Here is a 12,722-nt window from a genome sequence, read left to right on the forward strand (position 1 = left end):
ATACTATACCCAGTTTCCCCAGTAGTAACATCGCGCAGAACTATAGCACGGAATCAAAGCAGCATGCCAACACTGATATGGTCCATGGTTCTCGTTTGCATTCCCCCAATTTTACTCGTACTCTTTCCCCTATTTGTGATGAAAAGCTTCAAACATACAGAGAACCTGAAAGAATAGTACAATGAAAACTACTATTCCTAACACCCCAGTCCACCAGTTGCAAGCACTTCGCCATACCTGCCCCTTCTGTGTCTCTTCTGTTTCACTAACTATGCAGCCAAACCTCGTTAAGTGTGTGAGAAACGTGCCTCTCCACTAGGGTCTCAGCTGACCCCTCTCAAGAATCAAGAGCATCCCCAGTGGCCTCATTGTCTTTTCAGAACATAAAATACATAATGTTCATACTCTGATTTTCTTTATTTTCTTTTTCTTTTCTTTTTCTTTTCTTTTCTTTTATTTTTTTCTTTCTTTTCTTTTCTTTTCTTCTTTTATTTTATTTTTTTCATACTCTGATTTTCTTAATTTTTCCCATTCTTTCTGGTCTTTCATTAGAGGCCTCCTCAAATCAGGATCCAGTACAGATTCACTTATTGCATTTGGCTGCACCTCCTTTATTTCTCTTTTTTTCTAGAATAATCCCTCACCTTGTCTTGTCTTTCTTTGTGCTGCTTTGTAATGGCTTTCAGCGTGTTCCCCTGTCCCTCCACATGTCCTGCAAACTGGAAGGTTGGCCTAAAATTCAAGTTCATCGTTTTGGCAGGAGAGCTTCAAAGCTGGTGTTAAATGCTACCCATCATGCCCGTTAGGTGGGTGGGAATGCCGAGCTGACCATTGCTGACCGTAAGTTTCGTTGCGTGGTTGAGAGTGGGTACCAGCCTGAGCTCCCCACTGTGAAGATATGTGCCCCTTCACAACTATCATGTAATCTTCGGCTGATGCTTAGGCACCCATAGAACGTTGGCAAATGTCCAATCCCCTGACCAGTCTTTATCTGATGAATTTAGCATCTATTGAGGGTCCTTGTCTGAAACACTCTTTTGGCTTAGCAGGATTTTCTTCTGATGTCAAGACACTTTGTCTTTAGTCTAAGAAATATCAGAAAGTCCCTGGAGATATAGGTTAAATGGGAGATTGGGAAGTGTCAGTGCCTTGACCAGATTTGAGTTTGAGAAGACCGTTCTGGGTCACGGGTGGGGGATTGCGAGGGACAAGAGTGGACATGGGCAGATAGTCAGGGATTCCCCGTTGACAGTTCAGGTAAGAGAGGATGACCTCAATTCAGGTGGATGGGGATGGGGGTGGACAGAAGCAGATGGATTCGTGACAAGAAGATTGTGCCTATGGATTGATGGCTATTGTTAGAGCTGCCCACTTATTATATGGGGCATCCTGTGAATAATCAAACAGAAAAATACAGCAGAAATGGATTCTCACTGAAGGATGACATTTTCCCAGAATATCTCGTATTAGTCCTCTGTGTCCCCTTGTTGACTTGGAGATCCCCGCGTAATAGTCTGCTAAGCCTCATCGGCCGTGGCAGGAGCCATCGGCTTGGCTAGCAAATTATGCAGACGGACAAGGACGCCTTGCAAAACCTCATCTTCCACAATATGCAACATTTTGTCTGATCAGCAAAGTACTGAAATTTAACAGCTGAGCCATACTAATGAAGGATGGGACTGTGTTTCCTAGAAAAAAAAAATCAGGGAGTTGGGAAAATATGCTTCTCTTCCAGAATAATAAAACCCAGACCCTGTATCTCAATTATTAGGCTTTGAGGAGTGATCAGCAAGAAAGCCAGCAATTTCATGCAAATAGAGATGTGGCCAAATTATGGCACTCAGCCGGCCAAATATGCAACCTGGTCATTAAAATGTGAAACTCTAGACAAAGTGGGAAAACCTAAGTGGGGAAATATGAATTGCAGTTATTAGCCTGGGGAGAGAGACCCTGTTCGTTGTGTCCGGGGCCCGGAGCACTCCTGCCTGGTGTGAACTCGAGGTTTGGTGGTCACAGCACGGGCGAGCATAGTCTGGAGGACACGGGGCGGACTCTTCCCTCTTGAAGAGGTCCCGGTCCTGATTCTCGTCTTGCCTGGGAGTGTCTGTTGTAAAAAGGGGGTCACCGTTGCTCCCTGAGGTTTTATTCATGGGAGGGCGCACACAGTAGGCATGACCTGCCAGGACGTGGCACTGCTGGTAAGGTTGCCAAGGAAGTATTTCCCTTGGCACCTCAGCTTATTGATGCCACCGAATTTTACTTGCTCCTTTTTGCAAGAAGCGCTTGTTTAGGACTTTGCTGGGAGTTGCTTCCTTGGCTGCTTAAATTCTGAATGCCACCTTGGGCTTCACAGCCATTGCACCTAATTATGATTCCATAGATTAAAGAAATGAGAAATATCCACTCATTTGGCAACCTCTGGCCACGGCCTCATTTTTCTAAGTGGAGTCCCTGGTGCTTTTCCCCTGCCTGCCGCACAACTTGAGGGAGCGTGTGGACTACCGGGGAGGTGTGCTTTTCAGGATAATTGCTGATTTTGTCCTGGTCAGCTCAGAGCAAGCGCCAAGCCATCAGGTTGAAGAAATTCTCCTAATTTTGCCAGGCAGAGGCTGGAGCCCCTAGGAACCGGGGTACCTCTTCCTTAGGCCTCGAGCAGAGTTATCAACGTGGAAGCAGGGTAGCACAGTGGAGGATTACCACGGAGTACAGCGGGTCATGTCCAAGGTGGCACAGGCATAACTGAGTAGTTCATGGGGTCGGAGCTGCCCTGTGAAAGTGGCCACATGACCACAGGCTCAGTTGGGTATGGTGAACTGACCTGGTGCTGATGGTCAGGAGCTCCCGCTTGAATCCTTTTTTTTTTTTTTTTTTTTTTGCCGTTTCTCAATTACATAAGAAAAAAGAATGGCTATTAATACTTGATAGCCTGATGGGCCCTGCTCATAATGAAAAATGTATTTAGAGTAAACCTTACATGTTATATGCGCAAAAAGTACCTATTCCTATCAGCAGAAAGAACGCACATTTGTAACCTGGAGATCTATGATGGCTATTACAGAGACCTACCCAGGTACTGTTTCTGAATATATCCCTGAGAAAGCTATCACAAACAGGAGGTGCTCTGACAAACGGGAAGAAAAAAAAGCTCCTGTGATATATCTTCATTACTTTTTAGAATGTTTTCATTCAGCTTAAAAAAAAAAAAAAAGAGGTCATTTTTTTTTTGTAATTACTCAAGAGGGGATTGGTTTTCTCCCTCTCTTGGTGGGCTGTTGCAATGTTCTGTTTTTTTATTTCAGGATTTCCTGATGGAAACATTCATCATGTTTAAGAACCTCATTGGGAAGAACGTCTACCCTTTCGACTGGGTGATAATGAACATGATGCAGAATAAGTGAGTAGAGGGAGAAAAGCTCCCACCTTTTTACAAGGCGTCTGATTCGTGCCTGGTGGGAACAGTGGTGTTGCCTGGATACCGTGGGGGCTCTCCGATAGTGAACACATCCTCCCCACTCTGTGATGCAAACAGTTATTGTGAGAAACAGACCTGGAGATTGGGTGGTTTCCTTACGCCGGCGCAGGGCTTTGCATCCTGGAGAGATACAGAGCTGAGCCCAAGCCCCCCTTAGCGTAGGTCCGGGGCATCCTCTGTCAAGAGGACGGTTTGCCATCAATGTGCCATCTTGTAACCACATGTGTTTATTAGCCCAAGTGATTTTCACTCTGTCTAGGTTCTTGAACGGTGTTTGCATTTGTCCTATTTCAGCTTTAAAAAGTGAGCATTTTCTTCATACTTATTAAATATTAATCTTGTGCCTTGTTTATCCTTTCCCTGTGTAGGCTGTTGGGTAACTTTCCAGGGCTTGTGTTTTATAATTTCTGAAAGCACCAACAATGATCGTCTGTTCTCAATCGCATATGATTCCTGGAAGAAATTCCCATTGACCTCCTTTTTAATTTTTTTTTCCTTCTTTCTTATTGCATTTTTTTATGGAGATAATTGTAGATTCATAGGCATTGCGGTTATAAAAGGAAATACAGAGAGATCTGTATACACTTTACCCAAGTTCCCTTAGTGGCAACGTTTTGCAAAACTAGAACACCGTTCTGCACCCAGGGGCTCGGCATTGATGGAATTCACAGATGTTACCCAGATCCTCCTGTTGTAATCGTGCTTGTCCGTGGCGCTGCTTCTGGACCCCGCCACCACAAGGGCCCCTCTTGCCGCCCATCTATAGCACCGCCTCCTTGCCCCTCCACCTCTCCCCTCTCTAAACCCGGGCACTAATTTTTTCTCCACTTGTAAAATTTTTGTCATTTCAAATGCGATGTATTATGCATCACATCAAAGATAACATTTTAGGGTTGGCTTTTTTCATGCTGCTGAATTCCCTGGAGATTCATTCAGGTTGTTGAAAGTATCAGTAGTTTGCTCCTTTTGATTACTGAGAGGCTGAGAGGCATTCCATGGTATGGATGTATCACAGCTGGTCTAACTATTCACCTGCTGAAGGACATCTGGGCTCTTTCCAGTTTGGGGCTATTAGAAATAAAGCTGCCATGAACATTCGCATATAGAGTTTTTTTTGTGAACATAATAAGTTCCTTTCTTTGGCATGAGTGCCCTGGGGTAGGTATGCAGGGTTGCATGCTCTCTACATTTTTAGGTTTTTAGAAACTGCCAGACTGTGTCTGTACCATCTTACATTCTCACTAGCAAGGTGACAGTGATCCAGTTTTTCTGCATCCACGCCAGAATTTGCCATGACCACTATTTTGCATTTTAGCCCTGGTGATCGATGTGTAGTGTGTCTCATTATAGTTTTGATTCGCATCGTCCTTGATGCAGCAAACGATGGCTTGCCACATCATTAAGGAAGCCACAGAGCTGGTTGTAATGCTGACCAGAGTGAAAGGCAGGCCTGGTGCAGAGTGCGGGAGGTGGTGGGTGTGGAGTCTGTTCTCTGCCTTGTGACGCCACATGTGAACTTGCCCTGCATCTCTCTGACGGAGTAGCCGTGGCCTGGTACCCAGCCTATCCATTCCACATCCCTGGGATGGGGCAGTGGGGTGCTGCTCCCTTAAAGGTCAGATGTGATTCACATTTCAAGTTGTTGGACTCGTGCCTCTGATCCCCGGGTTCCCATGGGGTAAGCTGTGAAGGAAGGCACAGCCCCACTATTGATTTATGCTATTTTATAATGAGTGAGTATCTGTTTTCAGTTCTCACATGATGATTGCTTCCTTCCCTCTTCCTTTTATTTTGTGAACTATCTGAGTATGACTTCAGAACCACATGGACGTGAAAGCCATATGGCCTTTGGCTCAAAGTGTGGAGCACCGTGCTCAGAGTCTCCTTCTCTGGATATTTGATCCAGCTTCTCCTGATATGTTCCACTGTTTCTACAGTGAGAAGGTAGCTTGACCTGTGGTCTCCAGAACTGCGTGTTCCCTGCACATCAAGCCAGCCTTGTCCCTGTGTCCCTACTCCCTAGTGCACGTCTATAGCGCCTGGATGCAGGACAGAGATGTAGATGTGTGGTGGCATCTGGGACCCAAACCTTTGCATCTCGCCATAGGGAGGAGAGTTTTGGGGGCAAGGAGCCATCTACGAGGGAGAAGCCACGATCTAGCAAGGGATCTGATGGCCACTTCTGAGGATAAAGTCTGGTGTAGGTGATAATAGAATTCGAGTCTGGAGCGGGGAGTCCATCCTGTTCTGTTGCTCAGGGTACACAGAGGCTGCAGTTTCAAGAGACAGCTTGATAAGGGACAGACCCTGAATATAAAATCCCTATGGTTTATTTTATGTTGTACATAAAATGTAGTACGGAGCCATCTAATCTAAAATCCTAGTACTCTGAGGCCGAGCCATCCTGCTGATACTGCTGCTTCTGGCAGAGCTTTCTAAGATGAGCAGCGTTTGTGTGCGTATGTGTATACTTGTGTGTGCGTGTGTGTACGTGGACGTGTGCATTGGAGCTTGTTGGTACCAAGCCAAAGCCCTTTGATTTGCGGAGATTCTGGCTGTGTGAGGCTCAGACCCCTCTGGGTTCCCATCGCACTTGCCACATTCCGTAGGAACAGGTCCCCAAGCCAATGTGGGTAGCAGAGGAGGAAGCCACAAAGGAGGCGTGGACGCCCAAGTTCGGGCAGCAGTGATTGTAGTCTTCACTCTGGAATCCCACTGCCCCCGAATGCTGTCCCCTCTCTTGAGTAAATAATACTGGTTTTTAGAAGCCGCATCAGTTGGGTTTGGCAGGAAAAGGTATTACCTGTGCACCAGCAACTAGCTAAAACCTCAAGCTATCTCAAGGCATCTAGGTTAGTGACTCTTCAGTTTTCTTTAATGTTCTTGCTTAACTGCCAGGCTCAGAACGAAGATTTTATTTCCTTGTTCATTGAATCCAGTCATTCTTTGTGATGTGTTATGTGTTTGCCTCCTAGGACTGCAGATGAGCATTTGGCGCGCTTTCTGTGTGCCAGGCGCTGTCGTGGGGAGAGTACAGTAATCGTGCCGTGATTCCCACAGCAGCACTCTGAGACAGCTGGGGTTTTATGCCCATTTTACAGATGGGGAGATTAAAGCGTGGAGGTTTGGTAACTTGCCCAAAGATACAGGGCTGGCAAGTGACAGGGCCAGTATTTAAATCCAGAGCCCACTCTCTAAAGCATCCTGCTTCCTTGCATATCTCCTGCTTTTCAAAGAGTATGTTGTTGTATTTAACCCTGGTGTTCTTTCAAGTGTACCTTTCCTGAGAGATTTGTTACTTATCCGAGTGGATGTTAAGCACAGAAGTCAAAGTGTTCTTACCTAGCTTTCTTCCCCGTGGAAAGTTTATGCTGCTAAAGAGGATATCATTTATTGCCGAAATTCATGGAATTTTGCTGCTGTAAACTTCTAGAAGAACAAAAGCTCACTAATATTGAAATAAAATAATTCCCTGTAGAAATTACATAGATACCACATAGCATTGTTTCTGTGATGTTATCTATGTTTGTCTTTTTCTTTAAAGATTTTATTTATTTATTCATGATAGACACAGAGAGAGAGAGAGAGAGATGGAGGAGGGGCAGAGACAGAGGCAGAGGGATACGCAGGCTCCATGCAGGGAGCCCGACGTTGGACTTGATCCCGGGTCTCCAGGGTCACGCCCTAGGCCAAAGGCAGGCACTAAACTGCTGAGCCACCCAGGGATCCCCTATATTTGTCTTTTTAAAAAACCTGTAATTTGACAGCTCAATACCTTCTCCGTTGCCAGACTTCCATGCTCTTCCTCTTCCTGGCATGTGTCAGAGACCTCCTTGCATCCATAGGATAAGCAGTGATTCCCAGAAGCTCCCGCAGTTCCGTATTTATGTTTTAATGGCACAGCTGGACGTGCAGTTTTACCATCCACAGCTTAGAAATTGACAGACTCAGCCCCTGCGGTCTCTTAAATGTTTGTGTGCTTGTTCAGCTTTGTGTCTGCAAATGTAGACATGGGGCTTGTCAAATGTAATTAAAGATGGTGCCCATCAGTTCTAGAGCAACCACTTGTAAATCAGGAATCAAAGTTCTAAGATCCTGTGAAAGTCCCAAGGACAGGAGTTACTTGATTGCTGTGTTCAGAACAGCAACGGACTGGTGATGGCCTGACATTACAGCTCTGCTCTCAGATATGACAGTGCCAGATGGTAAGATGACATTTAAGATAAGCACGGTTCAGATATAGTAGAAGTGTGCTTCCGTGTTATCATCCAGAAGTGCTTTATAATCTTCCCCGAGGCAAGGAAAGGCTAAGTCTCCATGTAAGATCTGAGGCTATATTGGAAGCAGAGACCTTCTCTGTTAACCTTTAAGTACTGGTATCCATCCTTGAGCTCATATTAGCCAACCTTTTTGGATTTATTCTTCGTGGTGTGCACAGCAGAGTCTAATATTGAGGACTCATGCTGTGTGGCTATCATAGAGTTCTCTTTGGTTGTTAGGAGAAGGGTGACCACTTGTTTGAGTTTCTGTGTCTCTCTTTTAGTCTTAGGACTTCAATTCATCCCAGTAGTGTGTTTGTACACTAAAAATCCCAAGCTAGAATTTTAAGGCATGGGAGTGTTCTTGGAGGCAGTGAATGTACTCATTGGTTTGACTGAATTCCTTTTTCACCTTGGAGAAAGCATTTGTTGTAAACTGCCATAATTTCACTTGGGAAAGGCATTTCTATAGTCCACCCGGGGTGGAAAAAAGGGCAGTGGTGAGTTTAATTTTCAGATTTTGAAAATTTAGACTTTCTAACTCATATAATGTGTATAACATGCAACAAAACCCTTTCCACATTTGTCAACCGTTCAGTCAATCTTGCAACTGAATTTAAAAAAGAAATTCAACTACCCCGATTTGGATTCTCACTAGGCCTTGTTGCTTGTGTCCCTCTCTCAGGATAAAAAAATAAATGAAACCAACATTTTGACCCTCAGGTCATTCATAGCTTAGGTCATAAATAGTGATGATGCATCATTTTTAAGTGTTCCTCTGTATTATCACTGATTTGGTATCTTGCGTTTCTTGCTTTCTTACACATTAAGCTGGGGCCTCTTTGTGATTTGTGGTTTATATCCTACATACTTTCATATGAGACTTGGTCCGTTTTACAAGGAAAGGTTTGTAGACCCTGAAAATAGAATAGAGCATGGAAAACCATAGAGAAAACATGAAACTCTCTAGAAGCCAAGAGACGCGAAACTGCCTGGAAGACAAAGCAAAAAGGAAAATATAACGGGTTGCAAAATCGTCACTCGGTGATAAAAGAGTTCCTTGCAATTTGTCAGGGGAGACTGACAATTTATGATGTAGATCCTCAAATGACACATCAAGCCAGAGAATATCACAGTTAAGGAACCAGATGAGAACTCAAAATTCTGCCCGCAGTAAATGGAAGAGATTATCATTTCAAGTTTGAAATGCTTAGGATGTTGCCAGTTGGCATATATTGGCCGTACCAGAGCCCGGTCATAATTGGACCTGTCTGAAAGACTAGCTTATCAAATACAGAGGATTTTGCTGACTTGCCAAATATAGTCTTGTCTAATTGTTGACCATTTAAACATTGAAGACCATCGGTCAGAAATGATGGCCTGGTTTTATTTTACCTGGAATCAAGTTAATCTTATATTTGTCCTTAGAAACCCTGAAACTGTGTCTCTACTCGGAATTTTTGAGATCATCGTTGCTACTTTTTTGATGGGTCTAGGTCATGTTTTTGATCATGGCCTGTCCCAGGACAGTCCAGGCTGATGCTTGTACAGTCTGCGTTTTTCATCAGTTTTCTGTCCGCTACAGCGTCGGTGCATTTCAATGTGGCCTCTTCCGTTCCTCCTTCTCTTCCCTGTGATTCAGGAGTCTTGTGACCAGGTTGCGTTTGCCTCAGTCCATTACGTTTCCACCAGCCTAACATATTCACACACTCATAATCGCATGTGGCTCCTTGCGTGCGGTAAATTTCCCATGCATATTTTTATAACGTAGTCATTTCTCTCCGTTTAAATACAGCACATTTCCCCCACTCAGGAGCAGTATCCATCAGATGTATCAGAGTCCAAGATGGCAAGCTCATGGATGTTTCTGCCAAAATTAATTTGGCGTGTAGTCAGGACAAGAAAGCGCCTTAAGCCTTAGAAAGGTATTTCTACCTTTGAGATGCCAGGCTTCTTAAGGATAAATCATGATAATGCTCAGAAAGCAAATTTGCAGGCTAGGCTGTTTGCAGGGACAGCGCCATTTGGTTCCATTGCCGTGGAAGGATTTTTGTCCTTGCTAGCACTGTGCCTTGGGCTCAGAGCAGAACAAATGTGCCATTTGCCTCAGGGCAAAAGAAAGAGAGGTGGAGAGGTCCCCACTCGCTGGGAATCTGCCTCAGGGGTTAAGACACCAGCTAGCTGAACGTGGTCGAGTCTGGGGGGACTGTTTTCCTGCTCAATCTCCTCTTCAGGAAACACCTCTCTCTTGGAAGGGCACACAGCTGAAATCTTTTTGCAAGTTGAAAGCACAGATATAAAGCATTTGGGGCTCAAGAGACTGTTGGATTATTTCTCCTCAACATCTTTTTTTCTTTCCTTTGAAGCCTGGGGTTTTAGTTGATGTTGTTACTTTTAATTTAATTTATTTTTTCAACTTCCTGGTTTCCTACTGAGGTTTTGCATATCCAATGGCTTGAAGATTTTAAGCACACCCTAAGAATCATTTTTTCCCTTTGAAACTGTACACGGCGCTGTTGACATAAACACCGTCACAACACACTTGCTGAGGACCACAGGAAAAAAAAGTAAATATTGTTCTGCAGGGAAGAAATTGGAATTCAAAGTCAGTATAATGAAAATATTCTGGAATGAAAATTTCCCCAGAGCTCAGCATGGCCACGTCTTACCCAGCTCACACATGTAATAATGTCGGTCTTTGAACCTTGATGCTCTCCACAGAAATTGGCGTAACCTGAGATGTTTTGCTGGTCAGACCCCGGTTTGCACACACAGAGGCACACGCCTGCCTCCTTGTTTGGGCTAAGCCAGTGTAGACCTGAGCACATTTCTGTCAAGTCTCCTGGAGAAACACATGAGGTGTTTCCCTGGGGCTGAGTTGGCCATCTTCGGCAATGGGATTTCAAGACGGAGATGGATTCCAATCTATTAATGGCACCCTGGATCCCCCAGCAGGAAGAGGACCCCACCTGCATGATACTTTGCTACCAAATTAAATACTATGGCATTTCCATAAATTATTTTCGTATTTTCCATATAGTTATTCTCTGGCATGCGTGCTTTTGCTCTGTGCTTAATAATTAAGCTTGGCCTGAAATTAAAGCAAATAATTCCAGATCTTACCTGGTTATTTATAACCAATTTATTGCACGTAACATAGATCTTTTATCCAGTTGGGTTTTATTCAGATTGCCTCTTTATTTAATTCAGAGATGAAAACTCAAACTACTCTCAAAGGAATGGCAGTGATGAAGAGCTCTTAGCCAGGACTCTCATTTAGGGAAGCTGACTTCAGAGGAAAGTTTTGAAAGGGCAAAGTCTGTTTAAGAATTCTCAGAGCTGGTGCACACCTTGCTGCGAGCTCGTGGCTGGTGTTGATGAGGCCGTCTGCTGGCACTTAATCCTGGAGGACGTACTTCACTTTATAAGAAATGAAGCCAAGTGCGCTCTCTGTTTGATGCATGAAACTTCTCTCGATGCGCAAGACAAAATGGAGGAAATACATTTTATTAAGGTCAATCTCCAGACCCTGCCGTCCTAAATGTTTACCTCCAGCGCTCCTGGGACTTTGAAGAAATCATGTGCAATGTAAGACCCTGTGCTGGTAAACTTTTATTGTAAGGCTAGGATGGGAGGAGGAGGAGACAGCCAAGGTCAATTGAATGCCTGCTGAGTTGCTGGCATGGTCTTGGTACCTTTCTCGTGGTTCTCAACCATGGGGGATTTTGTTGTCTCCCCGCAGCCACGCCCCAGAACGTGGCAGGGTACAGACACATTTGTTGCTTCACTCCTGGGGGAATGAAGGCTGCTGACATCTAGTGCGTGGACACCAGGGATGCTGCTAAACATCCTTCTAGGTGCAGGATGGCCCCCTTCAAAGAATCATTCAATTAAAAAATGTCAATAATAACCACATTTTGTAGATAGAAAAAACTGAGTTTCAGTGATATTAAATCATTAATAGAAATATATGTGATTCATTTCGGTGATCTTCTCTTTATTGACACATTTCTCAGCCACCCCTCCCTGTTGTAGGACCCCAGCAAAGATAGCATCCCTTACAATAAACGCCAGTGGCCATCCCCTGAAGATGCTGGGGATGACCTTTCTCTTACTGAGGAAGCACCTGTGAACTGGAGGCAGTTTCCTCCAAGGTGCCCTGTCAGGTGCTCCAGCTTGCAGAGCCAGCCTTAGGAGCAAGGAGGGTGTGGGGTTAGGGTCACACTGACATGAATTTAGATCCCAGGCTCACCACAAACTCACCAGTATTTGTCTCTTATATTTTTGATAATATCCATTCTAACAGATGCAAGGTGATATTTATTTCACTGTAGTTTGATTTGTGTTTCCCTGATGATGAGCGATGTTGAGCATCTTTTCACATACCTGTTGGCCATTTGTTTGTCTTCTTTGGAAGAACGTCACTTCTTTGGAAAAAGGCCTGTTTTTACAACTGGATTGTTATTTGTGACTGAGTTATATGAGTTCTTTATATATATTTTGGATAGTAACCCCTTTTTTCTGAATATTTATGCCTTATCCCACTTTCTGTCCATACAGGATAAGAACTTTGTTTCAGATAAGCATGTTACAGATATGTTTTCTTATTCAGTGACTGCTTTCTCTCTCTCCCTCCCTCCCTTTCTCTCTCTCTCTCAATAGTGGTTTTGTTGGTTGACATTAAACATTTTTATTTAAATTTTTTTCTTAAAAAAAAAAATCTTCAAAGACACTTGCACAAAGAAACGGAGCAGACTTCCTGCTGGGGAGTTGGTTGTAACCAGCATGGTAACTGTCCTGATAGAAAGGGAGGCTGATGTTACAGATTCTCTCCATAGGGGAACCTCTGAAATAAAATCATCTTGAAGACAGAACATGGAGTCACACCATTCATTACCATACTCTGGCTGTTTTCTGGACAGGAGATCAGAAATAAAATTGAACAATAACTTTATTATGATTTCCCTCCCCCCGAGAGTGGAATATTTAAA

General features: G+C 44.0%; 1 protein-coding gene across 2 annotated transcripts in view; it reads left to right on the forward strand.

Moving 5' to 3' along the window:
• DOCK1 (dedicator of cytokinesis 1) overlaps positions 1 to 12,722 on the forward strand; it is a 494,693-nt gene that overhangs the window by 315,527 nt on the left and 166,444 nt on the right. For both annotated transcript variants that reach the window (XM_025467625.3, XM_025467626.3), the window contains exon 29: positions 3,300 to 3,394. In XM_025467625.3, the coding sequence (XP_025323410.1) occupies positions 3,300 to 3,394 (95 nt within the window). The remainder of the gene's footprint in view (positions 1 to 3,299; positions 3,395 to 12,722) is intronic.

This window comes from Canis lupus, chromosome 28 (assembly GCF_003254725.2).
Source record: "Canis lupus dingo isolate Sandy chromosome 28, ASM325472v2, whole genome shotgun sequence".
NCBI classification, from domain to species: Eukaryota; Metazoa; Chordata; class Mammalia; order Carnivora; family Canidae; genus Canis; species Canis lupus.